Source organism: Melanotaenia boesemani, chromosome 3, assembly GCF_017639745.1.
Source record: "Melanotaenia boesemani isolate fMelBoe1 chromosome 3, fMelBoe1.pri, whole genome shotgun sequence".
Lineage (NCBI taxonomy): Eukaryota > Metazoa > Chordata > Actinopteri > Atheriniformes > Melanotaeniidae > Melanotaenia > Melanotaenia boesemani.
The window spans coordinates 1206086-1228490 of NC_055684.1; the positions used below are offsets into that span (position 1 = coordinate 1206086).

General features: G+C 42.4%; 1 protein-coding gene across 1 annotated transcript in view; it reads right to left on the minus strand.

Annotated features, from left to right (window-relative positions):
* Positions 1-22405, minus strand: part of efcc1 (EF-hand and coiled-coil domain containing 1) — a 48405-nt gene that overhangs the window by 24534 nt on the left and 1466 nt on the right. Inside the window, exons 2-6 of the mRNA XM_041981750.1 lie at positions 21931-22367; positions 7038-7177; positions 6525-6660; positions 3958-4114; positions 1465-1623 (exon numbers count right to left, since the gene is read on the minus strand). Of these exons, the coding sequence (XP_041837684.1) occupies positions 1465-1623; positions 3958-4114; positions 6525-6660; positions 7038-7177; positions 21931-22367 (1029 nt within the window). The remainder of the gene's footprint in view (positions 1-1464; positions 1624-3957; positions 4115-6524; positions 6661-7037; positions 7178-21930; positions 22368-22405) is intronic.

Genomic DNA, 22405 nt, shown 5'->3' on the forward strand with positions numbered 1-22405 from the left:
CAGTATAAACCAGTCTGTAGCAGCTTTGAATCCCAGTATAAACCAGTCGGTAGCAGCTTTTAATCCCAGTATAAACCAGTGTGTAGCAGCTTTTAATCCCAGTATAAACCAGTCTGTAGCAGCTTTTAATCCCAGTATAAACCAGTCTGTAGTAGCTTCTAATCCCAGTATAAACCAGTGTGTAGTAGCTTTGAATCCCAGTATAAACCAGTCTGTAGCAGCTTTGAATCCCAGTATAAACCAGTGTGTAGTAGCTTTGAATCCCAGTATAAACCAGTCTGTAGCAGCTTTGAATCCCAGTATAAACCAGTCTGTAGCAGCTTTTAATCCCAGTATAAACCAGTCTGTAGCAGCTTTTAATCCCAGTATAAACCAGTGTGTAGCAGCTTTGAATCCCAGTATAAACCAGTCGGTAGCAGCTTTTAATCCCAGTATAAACCAGTGTGTAGCAGCTTTTAATCCCAGTATAAACCAGTCTGTAACAGCTTTTAATCCCAGTATAAACCAGTCTGTAGCAGCTTTTAATCCCAGTATAAACCAGTCTGTAGCAGCTTTTAATCCCAGTATAAACCAGTCTGTAGCAGCTTTTAATCCCAGTATAAACCAGTGTGTAGCAGCTGTCAGACTGGGAGGTAAAATTATGTAAAATGAATGTATGAATAGATATATCAGCATAAAGGCCGACCAGAAGAAGAAAGCAGAATTTATTACTAACAGAACTTTGTAGAAATAACACACAGATCAACAGTGACCAAACCTTTTCTCATCTCATCGTTCTCTCAAGTTTTGGCTTTCAAGAAAAAAAATATTGTTATTGAAACAAACACACAACAGAAACTATTTCCATGTTTCCACTTTTTCCTCATTTCCAGTTATTCCTGCTACTATTTACCTGCTATCCTCACTAAACCAACTCCAGCTCAGCTGCTTTGTGGCACCACCGTGCATCAGAAACGTCTTCTTGGCTTTATTCCAGCCATAGAGGAGCATTATTTTTCTTCTTTTCACACACACATAGAACTTTCTGCTCACTGGTTGATCTTTGGCTGCTCCTGATTGGACGTTACCGTCAATCTAAGCTCTCTGATTGGTGGAAAGTCTGACAGGAAGTGGCTTCATCATCATGTCCAGGTCTAAATAGAGGTCTCTTAGCAACATAGTAGTTATGGTGATGTTTTTATGATGAAATGTGTTAAATAATGCTGTTATCATGGATCATTGTGGATTTACCAGATAGAGTCTCTGAATAAAACTACATTTAGTGGCTGGATTGTAAACCTGCTGGACGGGATAGAAATGCCTGGAAAACTTCCGTAGATCAGCTAAAGGGTAAAATATCCATCACAGTTTACCCCACAGAGCTACACACCACCGCTCCTGGTGGAGGAGGAGAGACCTCAATGAGACCTGATAGAGGTTTAAGGGTTAAACATACTGTTGAGACAACCTGAAACTGTATCTTACCAGGTCTCTGAGCTGCTGCAGGAGCTGCAGGATGTCCACAAGCTTCTCCTCCACCAGCGACAGGCGAACCCTGTCTGTCTCCAGCTTCTGCAGCTCCTTCTGAAGCAGCTCGGTCTCCCCAGCTTTCTGCTGCAGATCCTGCATCAAGGAGTCCTTCATCTGGAAGAACAAAGAAACAAAGCCCTTCTGAAATAAAGTCTTCATCTTATATGAGCATGTGGTGTTGTGAAAAGGATTTATAAAATGTGCTTTTCCAGATCATGTCTATAAACCAGAAAATGTAAAAATAACTTGAAACTAAAAATGTTTTTAATTACAACCCAATTTTAAAAAAGTTTGGATATAATGTAAAATTTAACTAAAAGCAGAATCTAATCAGGTCATATTTTATTCCCAGTAGAAGATCAACAACATATCAGATGATAAACTGAGACATTTCACCATGTGATGGAAAATATGAGCTGATAGTGAATCTGATGGCAGCAAAACGTCTGCTAAGGACTCTGTGGATCGGACAGAGTTTGGTAGATGGTTCCACCACCGGGAAACAACAGAGGAGAAGAGTCTAGCTACTGATGTGAAGCCACCTTGTGGTGGGAGCACTAGGCGTCTTTCACTGGCAGAGTGTAACTGTGGAGAGGGAATGTAGCTCTGGATTAAGGAGTGGAGGTAGACCGGAGCCGTTTGGGTTATTGTTTTGTAAGCCAGAAGCAGAGCTTTGAATCTGATGCGCTGCAACTTGAAGCCAGTGGAGAGCAATTAGCAGCGGAGTGACATGAGCTCTTTTGGGCTGGTTGAAGACCAGACGTGCTGCTGCGTTCTGGATCATCTGCAGAGGTTTAACTGAGCATGCAGGCAGGCCAGCCAGTAAGGAGTTGCAGTAGTCAATGCGAGAAATGACCAGAGCCTGGACCAGGAGCTGTGTCGTGTGTTCAGCCAGGTAGGGTCTGATCCTCCTGATGTTGTAGAGAGCAAATCGGCAAGATCGAGCAACCGAGGCAACATGGTCCTTAAAGGTCAGCTGGTTTTCTACCATGACACCAAGATTCCTGGTAGAAGATGTAGACACAAGCGTGATGGAGTCAAGCTGCACGCTTATCTGTGGCGGTAAGGAAGGATTGGCTGGAAAGACAATAAGCTTGATCTTGGACAGATTTAGCTGAAGGTGGCGATCCTTCATCCATGCGAAGATATCAGCAACATGCTGATATTCACATTGAGACGTTGTGTCGTCAGGTGGGAAAGAAAGGAAAAGCTGAGTGTCATCTGCATAGCAGTGGTAGGAGAAACCATGAGAGCTAATGATGCACCGAGTGAGGAGGTGTATAGTGGAAAGAGAAGAGGGCCAAGCACCGAGCCCTGAGGCACCCCTGTTGTCAGCCCATGTGATCTGGACACGCCCCCTCGCCAAGATACTTTGAAGGATCTTCCTGTGAGGTAGGACCTGAACCACGAGAAGACAGATCCTGAGATGCCAAGCTCCGAGAGTTTGGAGAACAATATATGATGGTTGACCGTGTCAAAGGCAGCAGACAGGTCCAGCAGTATAAGGACTGAGGATTGACCAGCGGATCTGGCAACCCGTAGGGAATCAGTAACTGACAGGAGAGCAGTTTCAGGAGAGTGACCTTGCCTATAGCCAGACTGATATGGATCTAACAGGTTGTTGTCTTGGAGGAACTGTGAGACCTGACTGAAGACGGCACGCTCTAGTAGTTTAGACATGAATGGAAGCAGTGAGACTGCTTCAACCTGAAAAGCAGCACATACATATTATGAAGCTGGTTGTTATATATAAATAAACCCTTCCAACAGCAGCTGGAGGCCCTTTTCAGAAAAGTATAAATTTTACCTGTTAACCAGCCTAAAGGATAATAAACACCCATTCTACAGGGACGTCTTCCTCACCTAAACTGTTGGAAATCCCTGTGGTTTTACGTCATGGAGGTCTGAAGGACAAAGGTCCAACCCCACACATCCTGCACATAAACAAAGCCTCACAGTCAGGACCCTGTTTACCTTTAACTTTTCCTCTTTGGGATGTTCTGGGAACTCATCACGTCCCTCTTTCCTTTCTGCTTGTCTTCCTGTGCTCTGAAAATACTGCTGGACTGTGTCAAGAGGGCTTTAATTCACAACATTTCCAAGTGTTTCTGTGGTCGGCTGCAGCGAGAAACAGCTGCGAATACACACTTACACACAGAGAGGGGGCGGGCTCTACTCCCACTGGTGGTGGGTTGGTTAGATGGAGGCTTCAGGATCAGACCATTAGCTGTGGTTTGGCCTTTGAAGACCTCCACTTTCATAACACCCTTCAGCAGTCCTCTGTAATCTTGTTTAGCGAGCTGCTCACAGCCACAGCACTTCTAAGGATGGAAAGCCATCAGAACATCGTCTGCAGAGCAGCTTCTCCTGTAGATGGATGAGCTGTGGAAAGATGAGGACGATGCAGGAGACCAGCCTGCAGTGATTGAGATCAGTGGTGGTTTGTACCTGGTCCATGTCTATCTCCGCCCGGCTTTCCTTTAGCTCCAGCTGCTTATGCAACCGGGTCACCCTCTCCAGGAGCTCCATCACAGCGATGCAACTCTCCTCACTTCTGGAGCTCCCAAAATTAGACATCAGCTTCCTGAACGGCCTGTCATCACACCTGGAGGAGGAGAAGGAGAGAAACAGAGAAACTGGTATGTTAATGGGTGTAGCAGCAAACGTTGTCTCAAATAAACAAACAAAATAGTAAAATAGGATATGAAAGTATAAAAGTTTAAGAAGTGAGGTGGACCAGGTCGATGTGCAAAAACAAACAAAAATAAAAACAATGTGCAAAATCCAAGACAGAATAAAATAAAATAGTAATATATACCAGGAAACAGATATTTTATCAGGCTAAACGCTCTGGTAGCTGTGTGATAAAACCTGCCAACGCTGGAAGTGGTTTTCTATTGATCTCTTCCTTAAATTAGATTAGATTACATTAGATTTATTAATCTACTTTCACTGACATTTACTCTACTTTTCTCAGACTTGTACTTTACTTTCACTGACATGTCCTCTACTTTTCCCAGAAAAGTACTCTACCTTTTACAGATGTTTACTATACTATTCACCAACATGTACTCTATTTTTCACAGACATGTACTCAACTCTTCACTAACATGTACTCTACTTTTTAATGGCGTATACTCTACTTTTCACTAACATGTACTCCACTTTTAACTAACATGTACCCCACTTTTAACCAACATGTACTCTACTTTTCACAGATGTGTACTCTCTACTATTCACTAACATGTACTCTTCTTATCACGGAAATGTACTCTACTTTTCACTAACATGTCCTCTACTTTTTACGGACATGTACTCTACTTTTCACAGATATGTACTCTACTTTTAATTAACATGTACTTTATTTTTCACAGACATGTACTCAACTCTTCACTAACATGTACTCTACTTTTTAATGGCGTATACTCTACTTTTCACTAACATGTACTCCACTTTTAACTAACATGTACCCCACTTTTAACCAACATGTACTCTACTTTTCACAGATGTGTACTCTCTACTATTCACTAACATGTACTCTACTTTTCACAGATATGTACTCTACTTTTAATTAACATGTACTTTATTTTTCACGGACATGTACTCTACTTTTTACTGACATGTACTCTAATTTTTACTGACATGTACTCTACTTTTCACTAACATGTACTCTTCTTTTCAAAAACATGTAGTCTACTTTTCACGGACATGTACTCTACTTTTCACTGACATGTAATCTACTTTTCACAGACATTTTCTCTACTTTTCACAGACATTTTCTCTACTATTAACTGGTATATACTCTACTTTTCACGGACATGTACTCTACTTCTCACTGACATGTACTCTACTTTTCACAGACATTTTCTTTACTATTAACTGGTATATACTCTTCTTTTCACGGACACGTAGTCTACTTTTCCCGGACATGTAGTCTACTTTTCATGGACATGTAGTCTACTTTCATAGACATGAACTGTACTTTTCACGGCCATGTAGTCTACTTTTCACTAACATGTACTCTACTTTTTACTGACATGTACTCTACTTTTCACGGACATGTACTCTACTTTTCATGGACATGTACTCTTCTTTTCAAAGACATGTAGTCTACTTTTCACGGACATGTACTCTGCTTTTCACAGACATTTTCTCTACTATTAACTGGTATATACTATACTTTTCATGGACACGTACTCTTCTTTTCACGGACATGTAGTCTACTTTTCACGGACATGTACTCTACTTTTCACTGACATGTACTCTTCTTTTCACGGACACGTAGTCTACTTTTCACGGACATGTAGTCTACTTTTCATGGACATGTACTCTACTTTCAAAGACATGAACTGTACTTTTCACGGCCATGTAGTCTACTTTTCACTGACATATACTCTACCTTTCATGGACATGTACTCTACTATTCACTAACATGTATTCTACTTTTCACTGACATGTACTCTACTTTTTACTGACATGTACTCTACTTTTAACCAACATGCACTCTACTTTTCACAGATGTGTACTCTGCTATTCACCAACATGTACTCTATTTTTCACAGACATGTACTCTACCTTTCATGGACATGTACTCTTCTTTTTACGGACATGTACTCTACTTTTCACAGATATGTACTCTACTTTTAACTAACATGTACTCTACTTTTCATGGACACATACTCTTCTTTTCATGGACATGTACTCTACTTTTCACGGACATGTAGTCTACTTTTCACAGACATTTAGTTTACTTTTCACGGACATGTACTCTTCTTTTCAAAGACATGTAGTCTACTTTTCCCGGACATGTACTCTACTTTTCACTGACATGTATTCTACTTTTCACAGACATTTTCTCTGCTATTAACTGGCATATACTCTACTTTTCATGGACACGTACTCTTCGTTTCACAGACATGTAGTCTACTTTTCACGGACATGTACTCTACTTTTCATGGACATGTACTCTACTTTTCATGGACATGTACTCTACATTTCACTGACATTTACTCTACCTGTCACTGCAGCTTGACAGCCTTGCCAATGTCCTCTTCATCTCGTCCACCTGTTTCTGTTGGTCTCCCGTCCATTTGTCCTCTTCTTCGTCCGAGGCCGCCTGGCCTTCCACTGACCGAAACAGCTGCTCCTCCACTGCACACACAACCCACCATCACCACCATCATATCCACTGGTTTTTCTGGAGGTTTGATATTTAGCCCTCAAGCTTTTGGCCTTTTTAGTAATTTAATTAAAATTTCATTTCATTGAGTTAATCTATTTGATTTGTTATTATTTATGTATTTGTTTTGTATTATTATTTTCATTCACTTATTATTAATAATTGATTTATTTTCTAATTTAATTTGATTTTTTCTTTTTTTATTTCTTTCCTTTATTTTATGTATTTATGTTGTTTTTATATATATGTAAATAAATGTTGGCGTCATGGGGTTAATATAACAGAAACAGATATAATTGGACAAAAATCAGCTCTAGATTCTGGGTGTTTTAGGGAAAAGTTGTCTCACGCTTGTCCGGGGTGGTGACGGCTCGCCCTGTCGGGGATCGGCGGTCGTGTTGGGTGTCCGACCAGCATCTCTGGCTCATCCTGCCCAGCTGATGTTCTGCCCTGCCGTTGCTGGAGAGTTGGAGCTTCGACTCTTCTGACCTGCAACAGAGTCAGGAAGGTCAGAATCTCTGTTGTTCTGCAGCTTCTCTGCAGATATAAACTGACAAAGAGGCTAAAACTAAACTTCAGGTTTGCCCAGATGAAAGAAGCTGAGTCCAAACTAGCTCCAAACATGAAGGACAAGGTATCATGTAACATGTTACTGCACATGTATGATTGCCATGATGATTTTATAGAGACCTGTGATGCTGTATGCCAATCCTGGGAGGGGTAATTGAAGCCAGACGTTGCATCTTTAAGGCACTTTACAGTAAAGTGGGTCAGTGGTAAAATCCAGTTTTTAGTCTGCAGGATTTTAGTTTGCAAGACTTCCAACAAGAAACATTTGAAGTTTTAATATGCAGATGCAAAGATGTAATTCTGTTTTTTCTGTATGTCATGGTGAAATTCAGGTTTTGCTCCTGATAAAAAGCCCAAGGCTGCAGCTTGGGTGGATCAATGGTTTTGTAATGGTTTGAATTTTTAAGCTTTCCCTTTTTTTCTGTCTGCTCCTTGTGTTGGGGGAAATCCGATAGGGGGCCTTCATAAATCACCGCCTAAGTGTTTCCAGATGATGATGTCTTGCCAGAAAACGAGAAAAGAGAAAATCTCAAAAAGATTTTCAGCAGCCTGACTTTGGAAAAAAAGAAAACCCAGAATACTCATGCTTATATCCTGTTGGCAGGAGGCAGGGGGACTACTTTGTTTTCTGTGTGCAACGTGACTGAAAGTCGGGACTACGTCGGGATTTCAGGCCATCAATCAGAGCTGTGTTTAAGTTAGGACGGGGGCTACAGTGCAGAGAAAAAGCTGTTAGTTCATGAGGGTCAGCAGCTGTCAGGCCAACATAGACGTGAACACTAAACTTTTTGGTTGCTGTGGAAACGCTGCATTCAGGAATGAGACTTTTTTCTTCTCATGCAGGCTAGTGTGATGGTCAGAGCTGCAGCTCCTGGCCTTGTGTCTCATGAAATAAAGAGAATAACTTTCTGAATATGTGATTTGTTTTCCATCATTAAAGTTGTTTACACCCTTGAAAGATTGGACGAAGCAAAGAGTGGTAGCAGACATTCTGGATGGTGGTTAGACTTGGAAACATACAGCAGACACAGAATCTGATCTCTTCGCTGCTCTGTGTCAGTGTGCCAGCATTCATAGCTTTCACTTTCCAAAGGAATCACTTTTACTTGTCTAGAATGTGGGATGGATTTAGTCAATAACATAGAAGATATTAACTATAATATTTTAGTAAAAATAACTGTAATGTTTTAATAAAATAAAAATAAATTAAAATATATAACAAAAATACAATATTTATTTTAGAACAATTTTATAAATAAAACAATTTTATTAATAAAAAATTATACAACTAAATAATTAAAAATGCATTTACACTTCTTTATAAAATATATACACACACACACACATTATATATATATATATATATATATACATATATATATACCACATTTAAAGGAAAGTGTTACATTATTTAAATGTTATTTATTTTCTAAAAGGACCAGTCAATAAATGTAAACATCATGATCTTGTTCTTTGTAGTGAATCATATTTTATAGGTTATTATGCTGTTATTTTACTGGTCCGATGAGGATCTGTTGCTTTTTGACTCAGGAATTAATAAAATAAAAACTAACAAAACTTCGTATTTCCATCCAAACATGTATGAAAATGTGTGTGATGTAACAGAATCAGACGGATGAACCAACAGAAGATGTGAGGACTACAGTGATGATCGCTGCTTTCCTTTGTTTGCCTGCCTGCAGTCCAGACCTTTCACCAGTACACAACATTTGGAGCATCATGGAAGCAGAAATCCAGCAACCAAGGTCCAGGACTGTAGAGCAGCTAGAATCCTGCACCAGACCAGAATGGGACAACATTCCTCTCCTAAAACTCCAGCAACTGGTCTCCTCACTTCCCAGACGTTTCCAGACATGTTAGAAGAAGAGGAGATGCTACACCATGCTGAACATCACCCTGGAACTACTTTTTACACCATGTTCAACATCACCCTGGAACTACTTTTTACACCATGCTGAACATCACCCTGGAACTACTTTTTACACCATGTTCAACATCACCCTGGAACTACTTTTTACACCATGCTGAACATCACCCTGGAACTACTTTTTACACCGTGCTGAACATCACCCTGGAACTACTTTTTACACCATGTTGAACATCACCCTGGAACTACTTTTTACACCATGCTGAACATCACCCTGGAACTACTTTTTACACCATGCTGAACATCACCCTGGAACTACTTTTTACACTCTGGAACTACTTTTTACACCGTGCCGAACATCACCCTGGAACTACTTTTTACACCATGTTAAACATCACCCTGGAACTACTTTTTACACCATGTTGAACATCACCCTGGAACTACTTTTTACACCATGCTGAACATCACCCTGGAACTACTTTTTACATCATGCTGAACATCACCCTGGAACTACTTTTTACACCATGCTGAACATCACCCTGGAACTACTTTTTACACCCTGGAACTACTTTTTCCACCGTGCTGAACATCACCCTGGAACTACTTTTTCCACCGTGCCAAACATCACCCTGGAACTACTTTTTACACCATGCCGAACATCACCCTGGAACTACTTTTTACACTCTGGAACTACTTTTTACACAGTGCCGAACATCACCCTGGAACTACTTTTTACACCATGTTAAACATCACCCTGGAACTACTTTTTACACCATGTTCAACATCACCCTGGAACTACTTTTTACACCATGCTGAACATCACCCTGGAACTACTTTTTACACCATGCTGAACATCACCCTGTAACTACTTTTTACACTCTGGAACTACTTTTTACACCATGCCGAACATCACCCTGGAACTACTTTTTACACCATGTTGAACATCACCCTGGAACTACTTTTTACACCATGCTGAACATCACCCTGGAACTACTTTTTACACCGTGCTGAACATCACCCTGGAACTACTTTTTACACCATGTTGAACATCACCCTGGAACTACTTTTTACACCATGCTGAACATCACCCTGGAACTACTTTTTACACCATGCTGAACATCACCCTGTAACTACTTTTTACACTCTGGAACTACTTTTTACACCGTGCCGAACATCACCCTGTAACTACTTTTTACACCATGTTAAACATCACCCTGGAACTACTTTTTACACCATGCTGAACATCACCCTGGAACTACTTTTTACACCATGCTGAACACCACCCTGGAACTACTTTTTACACCATGCTGAACACCACCCTGGAACTACTTTTTACACCGTGCTGAACACCACCCTGGAACTACTTTTTACACCATGCTGAACATCACCCTGGAACTACTTTTTACACCATGCTGAACATCACCCTGGAACTACTTTTTACACCATGCTGAACATCACCCTGGAACTACTTTTTACACCCTGGAACTACTTTTTCCAGACGTGTTGCTGCATCAGATCCACTATCAACTCATATTTTCCATCTCATGGTGAAACGTCTCAGTTCCATCATCTCATGTGGTTTATTGTGCTAGCAGTTATACTTCCCATCAAGTGGTGGCACCACAGCACATTAAGTTCTGTGTTCAATGTTTACCTTTTAATCAAAGGAAGATGACAAGCACATGTTCATTATGTCCCAGTTCTGGGTCTGAGCACTCCAAGGATCAGATTTGTCAGCTACATACATCGTCGTGGTGCCAAGCACTGTCCCAATTCGAAGGAGCTTCCGAATCCAGCCTACAAACCCGCCCTTAGGCTGCTGGTGGTGCAGTTTACATATGGAGAAGCATTTTGTTGCTGAATTAAAACCACATTCCTGAAGGTGCATGGACTTGGATACAACTGAGCACGACATGGTTTGTTGTGCTGTCAGGGGACATCTAATTAATCCTGTTTTCAATTAGCAGAAGTTAAAAGCTGTTTTAATGCTCGTGGGAGTTGGTTCAGCTGTTTGCTGTTAGATCCGGGACACCCCGAATCCTCTCTGTGTTTACCACAGAGCAGCACTGAAGTCAACTTTCCATTAACAGCCCGCCATCAGCGTTCACCCTCTCCTCCTCCCACAAGAAGAGTTTCTTCTTTCAGGTGTCATCCGTCAGTGTCAGCCTCCCGTCTCTGCAGAGCTTTAAAAAGCAGCTCGGCTGTAAACCCCCGCTTGAACTTGAAGTTTGCTGCTTGCTGATGCCCTGCAGCATGACGGAGACGGCGAGAGGTCCTGTTTTCAGAGCTGGCGGCTGGTAATCAGGTTGTGTTTGCACACGGACCTGGCTTCTAGGATATAAATAAAACATCCTCAGACAGGTGATTATTGTTTAGCGCTGGCTGAGGACGTCATCCAGAAACCGCTCTCCATAGCATTTAGAGGGAGGTTAAGCTCTCCATAGCAACATACCAAACTCCAAAAGTCAAAGAAAGGAGAGTATAAAAAAATCTAAAGCGGGTGGGTGGTGGGAGTTTATAAGATACTGTAAACAGAAAAAAGTTGAGTCAATTTAAATTCTTTCAGTTAACTGAACAACTGATTGAATTACGTTTATCCAAGTTATTAAGTTTGTTCCACTCCACAATTTTAGGTCAGACTTGACTGATTTACTTTCTTTATAATAAAGAATCGGAATCAATCTAAATTACATCAATGCTAAGCTCCAATGAAATATTCTTTTTTATCCAAAAGAAATTTAAAGGTCCTGTGTGAGAATTACTGCCATCTAGTGGTAAAGATGGTAAAGCAGAGCTATGAAAGTACGGTGGCCATCAGTGGCCAAACTTCTTCCAGATATAAAGACGTTTGCGTGTGTGAGTGGATCCAGCGGCCTCAGGTGCAGCAATGACTGTACACGTGTTCTGTCTTCTTCTTCTATGGTGCTTTAAGGCGTAACGGATCCCGAACGGAGCTCTAGCTCCTTCAGACAAAGCTGCTGCTGCAGCTTTAAATCTTGTTTGTCCACTCAGAGACACCGTAGTAAAAACCGGTGGCAGCTGATGTGGAGACAGAAATGCTTCAGTCTAAGAGAATCAAAACATGTTGGTTAAAGAAAAGTCATTAGATACCAATAGAAACACATTTTTCTCTCAAACTTCAGCTTTAATGTTTACATTATATATTTTTCTTTAATTAAGTGTGACGTCTGACGTAGCAACGAGCTTCTGACCACGTCTGAAAGGAAAGTAGGATTGATTTAATTTCCTTAATCGATTCGATTCACAGCAGCCTACTTTGATTCGATTTTGATTAAATCTGATTCGATTCAATATCAAGTCAATTACAGCTAATTATGTAACACTACATTTTTTCCTGAATATTAAAGATGTTCTCAGATAACTTTTTTAAAATAACTCACTCCATTTACTGTACAATAAACTCAGTGATCTGGGAGTAATCAGATTACTGTAATAAATTGATGCATCTACATGCATTTCTGAAACACCCGAACAGTCTGGCGTTTCCCAGATTCCCAGCCAGGAACGCTGTGATGGAAACACTCAGGATGTCCTGATGAAGCTCCATCCAGCGAAGTCGCTCTAAATGTTCCTAAAGTTCACATCTCAGATATGTGCTGATGTCAGTAAAACCTACAACGAATACTGGATCCATTTAAAGCCGGAATACGACTCAGAAATTCCTTCAATGACGTAGCTCCAGCTTGATCAGCTGTGCACGTTGCCATGACGACTGTGATGCTACGGGAGTAACAGGGAGCAGGAGAAATCCTCCGTCTGCTCCTCCCTGGAGCGAGATGCTTCCACCTCCTCCTGCCTGAGAGAATCTAGAAAACTCACCTTTCTGTCTGATTTCCAGCCAGTTCACGTGTTTTCCGATATGTGCACTCTGTCCTCTGACGGAAACATGTGTGTGTGTGTGTGTGTATGTGTGTGTGTGTGTGTACTGACTGCCGTGCACACAGAGAGCAGCTAAGACATGTCGTCATAGAAACCAGATAAACAGCATCAGACTGTTTCCTGGACGAAGTGGAAACCTATTCTAGAGGAAATGAGCATGTTCGATTTATTTTAGACTTCTTGCATGGTGACATCACTTCCTGTTGTTGAACCTGATGGTGCCCGCTAGCATTAGCTGCTAATGTGATCAGTAATATTCTGCAAAAGACTTTATAGATGGATGCAATCCACACTGGTGAATGAAAGCATCTGAATGTGACATCATCTCAGCAAAAGAAGCTGATTGGACGTAGGCGACACAGGAAACCAGGTGTATGTATGCTAAGATCTCGCAGAGTCTCGGTAAGTCACATGAGAGTAGTGTTACATATCAGAAATCAGGACATTTTAAAAAATTTAAATCGATAAATTGATTTTTTTTAACCAGCTTTACTCTCTGTGCTGTCCTTTGGTACCAACTTTAACATTTAAACGGAACAAAACATCCCAACAACTTTGTCTAAATGTCAACATAACACGCTATAAAGCACATAACTCAAATTTATGGGGTAGCAATCACAAAAGGTTAAATCCCTGCTGAATATAAATTTCCCATGAGCCTTTGCACAATTAGTAGTAAACTGTGAGTAGGTTGGACTGTCAAGTTGAACTAATTCAATTAAATGAACTCAGATAAACTCTAATTACGTTTTACAAATGGAAGCAATTCCCTTAAGTTGGTTCCACATTTCTCTTGATTTCAAGTTAAGTGAATCAATAAAAGTAAGTCTTACCGGTTACCATCCGGTTCCACAGGGTTGAGCATCAGGTCTGATGTTTGGGATCCAAAGTCCAGAATCTCAGCTAGGGGCTCATTAAAACCATCTCCATCTCCACCAAACACAGTGAAGAACAATTAAAGAGCAGGTAAAGATAAGTTATGGCTCCACCTGTTCCCCCACGGCTGGTAGACGGACCAACGATTTCTCTACAAAAAGCAGAAAACTGGAAGTTTCATCATCTCCAGCCAAGATTCACTGAACCAGAAGCAGCAGAAGCTAAATTCTGCTTCATCACCATGAATTCTGTCTTAACTTTGCTGTCTGGCCTCCACAACTTCGATCCACCAGGATTAAACCACCTTTACTGGAAAACTCCATTTCCCAGAGTCCTCTGAGAGCAGTTTCCTCCTAAATCTCTATTTCCTGCCCGGTTACATGGATCTGATTGGAGGAAGACAGGTGTCAGTCATTCTGTGTCCCAGATGTTTCCCTCCCTGCAGCTGATGATTGGTGAGACGGACGTAACCATGGTGACATCAGTGTCGTTCTGCTGGATCGCAGGATTAAAATGAGGATCAATCATGGAAAGCAGCTGATGGGAGGCGGAGTTAGGAGGAGAGTTACCCTCCTAGTTGAGATTTACAGGAAGTATTTACTGTGTTTCCATGTTTCTGCAGGATCCTCCTGTTTGCAGAGTTTTCCTCCACTTTTTATCTCCTTCTGGATAAAATAAGGTCCCAAAAGAAACGCTCCACCGGCAGCAGATTTTAAAGCAGTTATTTACTATAATATGCAAGAAAATGCTTCATATTTTCCTCTGTTCCATCCTCAGTTACTTTAACACAGCAGCATCTGTGGGGTTGCTTCCACCTCTGATGAAGCTTTAGTTTCATACCAACATGGTTTACACACAGTTTGGAATTACTGAGAAGTAATCTCTTCTGTTTGGGGTTGTTATTTTTCAGGAAAAACCCCAACAGACCCTTTGAGACTTCAGAAGTTTTAAGTGGGATTCATAGGAAAAGTGCTTTAGATCAACTACAGTCCAAACAGTCTTTTTATGTGAACTTTGTGTGATGTATTTCTGCTGATGTGAATGTAAATCCAAACCAGAGACAGAGAGAAGCAGTTCACTAAAACAAGTCTACTTGGCAGCTTTGGGTGTTGAAGTTTGTTCAAGAGCAACAAGACAGCAGCAGCAGAACCACAGTCCTGGCTATGAATGGCAGCACCTGCTCCACACAATGCTGATCTCCTAGACTCTCCTCTCCCCTCTGCACCATGCAGAGAGCATGAAAAGGCTGGGAGATTATGCCTCCCCGGGGCCTGCCTTCAGAGAGGGACATGGGTTCGAGAAGAAGTCTGCAGGCGTGAATTTGAAACCAAAAAGAGGTTTAAACTTGCACATATGTAAGTGCTCTTGAGGAATCTATGGACAATATAAAGTAAGAGAGCTGAGATGAAAAGGGAGAGTTAAAGTGAAGAAGCTCTGGATGACACCTGGACAAAGTTCACTTGTAATGAGGGAGCGTGACTCTCTGCTCTCCAGAAAGGAAAGATGAAAGAAGCCATTCCCTTCTTGCAGAACATGTCTGTCATTTCATGAACAAACAGTTAAGTGTTGGCCTCTTCCTCCAGATGGTAGGCTTTTCTCCGCCTCATCTTTTCTTGGCTGTGCTTCCTATTGTCTGCTGACCCAGAGCTCTGTATACTCCGCTGATTGAGACCGCCTTTATCTTTAGCAGCAAAAAAGAAAAACAGAGCTATAAAGTAAAAGATTTAGTAGATCCCAGCAGAACTTTCTGAGCTGATGAAGCAATCACAGACATATTATGCATCAACACCTAAAGTTTCAAACCAATAAGCAGAGACTGAACCTGGTCTATGGGGCGGCCGCTACGCTCGGTGAACTAAACACCGCACACACAGGAACGTCTTTTAAACCTGACGTCTGCTGGGATGTTGAAGGGAAGTGAACGAAGTAATCATGAAAACAGAGATGAGAATCAACCTGCAGACTGTGTGCAGGAACAGCTCTAGACTCTTTCGGTACTGAACCAGTATGGCTTGTTGGGAACGGTGGCAGTGGAAAAAAAGAACATGGCAGCACAGCATAGGCTGGCAAAGCTGCATCTAAACAAATCACAATACTTCTAAAACAAGGTCCTCTGGACAGACCAGACCAAAGTGGACATGCAGCAGCTGTCAGCATAGTGGTGGAGGGATGATGGTCTGGGCACCTTGCAGTCAGTGAGTAGACCATGAACCCCTCTGGATACTGTTACGGCCCTCCACAAGATCCAGGGGTTTAGGGCCGATAACAAAAAAGGCTGGACAAAACCGTAAAATATAACCAAGATTTATTTACACATTTGGGTTCATATAAACAACCAAAATCCAAAATACAACAAAGGGTGTCCTAAATATAGGTTATATAACTCCAGCCAAAAGAAAAAGAGCAACGGAAAGAAAAGAGATATTACAATTACTATTATACTATGTACAAAAAGGAAACTTAACCAATGGCTACTCACAAAAGGTGAGAGCGTCTAATAACCAAACCAAACAACCAACAAGCTACTCACAAAAGGTGAGAGCATTAACCATATCCAAAACGATAACTTAAGATGACTCACACAAAACTGGTGAGAGAGTCTCTGCTCAATATCAACACAAAAGCACAATGGTGCACACAATTTCACAAGACAGGAATTAAGCTCACAAAACACACTCTAAAGTTCAGCGATCACTTTCCAACACCCAGCCTGGCAAACTGTGCGCCCACAGCTGCCCTGATTGTTGGGGCCGTCTCCCATTTGAAGGTCTGGCTGCACCGCCGGATTGGTTGGGGAACCGGTGGGCGGGACAGAGCCATCATCCCAGCTGGTGCAACGTAGGGGTGGACGTGCTGGCCGACGTCAGAGGGAGGGGAGGTTCCAGCTGGAGCTGCGTCAAACCCACCCAGAAACTCCAGACAGCCTTACACCCATGGACTGTAGACCAGGGGTCGTAACAATACCAAAGTATTCTAGAGTCCCATGAGTACATCTGTCCGACAGCTAACGCTGAAACTGTTTCATGCAGCAGAACAAAGATCCCAAACACAGCTTCAGATCTACAACAGAATGGCTGAAGAAGAAAATAATCAAAGGTGTTGACATGATCCTGAGCTAAACCTATTTCAAAAAGTTTTGCAGCACCTTAAGAAAACACATTAGCCTTAATAAATGGATGTAATATTGTAGAGAAGCATGTCCCAAAAGTCCTCCGTGTCAATGTGAAGGACCGACACCATCACACAGAAAAGAATCTCTATATCTGATATTATTGCGAAAGACAGTTTTACAAGCTACTGAATCATGTAATTACTATTGTCAGATCAGTAATGACAATAATGAAGCATCTAGCTTCAGACTTAGCTCCCTTCACTTTACCCAGCAGCTAGCAGCAGCTAGCCTCAGGGTTAGCTCCCTTCACTTTACCCAGCAGCTAGCAGCAGCTAGCTTCAGGCTTAGCTCCCTTCACTTTACCCAGCAGCTAGCAGCAGCTAGCCTCAGGGTTAGCTCCCTTCACTTTACCCAGCAGCTAGCAGCAGCTAGCTTCAGGCTTAGCTCCCTTTACTTTACCCAGCAGCTAGCAGCAGCTAGCTTCAGGCTTAGCTCCCTTTACTTTACCCAGCAGCTAGCAGCAGCTAGCTTCAGGCTTAGCTCCCTTTACTTTACCCAGCAGCTAGCAGCAGCTAGCTTCAGGCTTAGCTCCCTTTACTTTACCCAGCAGCTAGCAGCAGCTAACCTCAGGGTTAGCTCCCTTCACTTTACCCAGCAGCTAGCAGCAGCTAGCCTCAGGGTTAGCTCCCTTCACTTTACCCAGCAGCTAGCAGCAGCTAGCTTCAGGCTTAGCTCCCTTCACTTTACCCAGCAGCTAGCAGCAGCTAGCCTCAGGGTTAGCTCCCTTCACTTTACCCAGCAGCTAGCAGCAGCTAGCTTCAGGCTTAGCTCCCTTTACTTTACCCAGCAGCTAGCAGCAGCTAGCTTCAGGCTTAGCTCCCTTTACTTTACCCAGCAGCTAGCAGCAGCTAGCTTCAGGCTTAGCTCCCTTTACTTTACCCAGCAGCTAGCAGCAGCTAACCTCAGGGTTAGCTCCCTTCACTTTACCCAGCAGCTAGCAGCAGCTAGCTTCAGGCTTAGCTCCCTTCACTTTACCCAGCAGCTAGCAGCAGCTAGCCTCAGGGTTAGCTCCCTTCTTTGTACCCAGCCGCTAGCAGCATCTAGCCTCAGGGTTAGCTCCCTTCTTTTTACCCAGCAGCTAGCAGCAGCTAGCCTCAGGGTTAGCTCCCTTCTTTTTACCCAGCAGCTAGCAGCAGCTAGCCTCAGGGTTAGCTCCCTTCTTTGTACCCAGCCGCTAGCAGCAGCTAGCCTCAGGGTTAGCTCCCTTCTTTTTACCCAGCAGCTAGCAGCAGCTAGCCTCAGGGTTAGCTCCCTTCTTTTTACCCAGCAGCTAGCAGCAGCTAGCCTCAGGGTTAGCTCCCTTCTTTTTACCCAGCAGTGGTGAAGCAGACACGGACTCTGTGGAAGTAGCAGAGCTGTGTGGTGCACATCACCAATGAAAAGTCATAATTATGAGTTTCAAAGTTATAATTATTAATATTATGACATGAAAATGATTAATTTTATCTCAATAACTTAATCTCATTATAACGACTTTAAATCTCATAGTCATGAGTTACTCTGTCAATATTTTTCATTCAAATGGCAGGAATGGGCTTCTTTAGAAAATATGAAGAGTTGAAAGATGTTGTAGTTGCTTTAGAGACAATCAGTGTCCACTCCATCTCTAAACATCTCATACTTGTGGATCACAGAGATACAGGAGCTCTTGGGTTAATCCCATTTTAATGTCCCAGCATTTTAGAAAGTAAGCTGCAGGTATTACGTTACAGCCAATGATGTCCTGATTCACGGTTTATCTTCTGGTTTCTTGTCTTTGGCTTATGTTCTTGGTTCTTGGTGTTTAGGGTCATGTTCTCTGTGTTTTGGTTTCTGCTCATTAGTTCGCCTGGTCTGATTAGCTCATTCACTTCAGCAGTGTCTGGTTTGTCCTTCAGTGTATTTAAGCCGCTGGTTTTCACATCCTCCTTGCCAGTTCATTGCTTTCTGCTAGTTGTTAGCTACTGTTAGTTTAGTCCATGCCATGTCTGATGTTTAATTTTTTATTAAAACCTTCTGCCTGCAGCGGTCTGCCTCCTGCCTCATCTGCCTGCACTTGTCCTCGGCTCCTGAAACTAATGATTTCAGCCAACTTCTAACTTAACACTCCATCCGTGGAGACAGAATGTTACAAAAGTAATGGCTCCATTTCAAGATAATTCATTCACAAAGTATTAAAAATGAATAAATATGTGTGACACTTCGCCGTCTAACAGAGTCGCTGGATGAGATGTGGCTGAGGAAGGATTTCAGGGGCTAACAGGGTTGCTAAGATCCATAGGACATGGGTGTCTATGTGGTATTGTTCATGTGGGGGCAGAGAGAAAGAGGTGAGCAGAGATTGATGGAAACAGTCAGTCTGTTGAAGTTCTCACTCAATAGAGCTCTCACTCGCCTTTGTGGTGTTAAATGATTTGCCATTACAGCATCAATGGATGGCAGTGAAAAGACTCTGGAACACAGTCTGCATAGATTAGCAGAGTTTAGGGTTAAAGGAAGGGTACTTGTGGCTCCTGAATTTATTCAGGATATTCTAAATACAGGAAATAGTCACTTTAATCATATATGTTTGATTGTGCATGACTGTGTCTTAGACTCCATAATACAGATAATGTAGATGTTACAAGCATTCAGAGACATCTAACAAAGAAAACCAGACCTGCAGACACTGATTATACGTTTGCAGAAGGGACAACTGACACAGAGATAAACACTAAACCAACAGCTTTGTACTTTTAAAGTCCAATTACACCCTTACTTCCACCTAAATGAATGGTTTCCAACAGTAGCGGCAGTCCTGCCACACACGAAGCCCGCTCAATAAACGCGAACACAACAGGGATGAAAACTGGGAGCGTAAACCACATCAAACCTTCAAAATGGCATGGCCCAGCTCCCCGGGCTACAAGCCAGAGATAAACAGAGTCATTTCGCTCTGCTGGAGAAGAAGCTATGATTCATTATGGTTGATTTTAACCACAGAGGCTCCTCTGATGTAATAACCTGCCAAAACAAGCCCTTGTTTCTCATGACAAGCTTGTTTTGGGCAAATCTGACAGCAGATTGGACCTCGTGGAGACCTGCATGTCCAATTTACATCCTTGAGCCAGAAGTTCACAGGCCAAAATGCCACCTGCGCAAAACAACTCCAGTTTCCATAACGGCCCTGTTTGGAGACGAGTTTCTACCGATCTGTAGCCAGCTGTGTTTTACCTGCTGCAGCAACAAGTTCTAGAATAAAAAGGAGTTTGCTTGTCATTTGTTCATACACTTGAATATGAACCACGATGGCATCCTGTCAAGTACCGCCTAACTAGGGATGAAACGATTTCTCCAATAATTAAAGTTATTCGGTCACTAAAATTACTTGAGGAAAATTACCGCCTAGAGTAACCGTTAAATTCACTGTTACTTTTTCTGTTACACGTGTCCTCCACGTTGTCTCGGTTGTTAGCCAACACATCCACCAGAGGGCAGCGCAGAGCTCACCGCCCAGTTCTGACATCTGTTTCACAAAGATGGAGGCGATGGAGGAGATCATGATGATGTTCAGAAAGAGACAGAAAAAGAGGCAGAAAATGGAGATGGTGGGGGTGGGGGTGTCGGAGATATGGAGCTCCTCTCATACAAAACATGCTATTTGTTTTTACTTCTAAAACTGCGTGAAGCTCAGCAACAGTGAATTCCTTCCATGTCACATGACTACGGCAGCCTATCAGAAGTCACGATGTCACGATGACGCTGCTGTAAGTGATGATGAGGTTTGGTTTTGGTACTTTCCTGGTTTAACAGGTTATTGCACATTATGTTTCACTGATGAAAAAGTAGCATAAACTAATGGTATCGCACTGTCGCCCACCGCTAGGAGGTGATCTGAGAGGACATTTAAAGCGTTGCAGCTTCTTCTTCGCCTTCATTGTCCCCTGGGTTCCTGGTGGAGCTGCTCCGTTTACTCTGTCAGAGAACGCATCCACAGCGGAAGAAATTATGCACTTGAAGGACGCAGAGGACGGAGCAAATGCTCCATATCTGTAGCAAACAGCATAAATGGGCCTTACAGTGTTAAAAGTAAACTAAACAAAGACCAAATAAAACACACTTTGATGTGTTAATTAAAACTGAATTACCATCCTACACCAGCACGTCCTCAACGGGAAGTATCTGACATACTCACTTTATTTAAAACAGTTGAAACAAAGTGCTGCACATAAATGGACAAGCAACACAAAAACACAAGAATCAACAGGGAAATAAATAATATAATAAAATATAATAAAACAACTGTTTATTGTTTTTAAAACAGTTTAAAAACAATAAACAGTTTTAAAAGATTAAAAACAAATAAAAAAACAAAGCACCGCAAACTAAACCAGGATCAGTCTCATGCTGGGCTGAAAGCCAAAGAATAAAAATGGGTTTTAAGAAGAGTTTTAAAACTGGACAAAGAGGAAGCTGTCTAATGTGGAGGCGGAGCTCTGTCCACCGCTTTGGACCTGCAGCTGCTGGTTCGTCTGACACAGAGTATTTATTTCTGCTTTGTAAAAGAAAACAGCCCAAATCAGCGAGTTCAGGTGCAGATAAATGTGTCAGCAGTACCTGATGGACCAGGGTGTTTTTAAACCTGCTCGTGTGCCAGTGCCTGGGCTCCTTAACGTGGTAAACCAGCAGTTCAATAAGGCAGCATGGAAACGTAGAGTTTGGAGGAAATATTCCTCCCAGGGAGGAAGAAGACTGTAGTATGTGCTACTTTGCCTCTCATTAAGAATTCATTTTAAACATGATGAAATCCTAAAGAACAGCTGTAACGAATGCAACTGCCTGAACATGAACGCAGAACGGTGTGTGGTTTATTTTTACCTGTAGTAGACGAGCTCTGACTCCAGCTCGAGAATCTGCTTCTGCAGCGCTGGCACACGACTGGCCTTCACTTCCAGTTCTTTCACTTTGCCAAGTCCGCTGAGCAGCGCCTGCCTGGCCTCCTCCACCTTCCTCCTCATGGCCACCTGCTCCCTCTTCAGAGCCCGGGTGCAGTCCTCCAGAGCGGCCACGGTCTCTTTAGAGCTCCACAGCTCCTGTTCCAGTCTGAGATTACACAGCATGGCGTCCTCCACCTGCTGGTGTCTGGATCCACGCAGCAGGTCCATCTCATGGAGGAAGCTCTGCAGGCTCTTTAGGTTGCTGTAGGCGCTGCTTTGCGGGCTGGCCTTGGACAGACTTTTCTGGATAGTTTGTCTTGGCTGGGAGACCAAACATCCTTCTCGTTTGTGTCTGGAATGACTTTTCCACAGTCCCACCTATAGGGAAGAGGAACAGGTGACCTGAGGAAGACCTA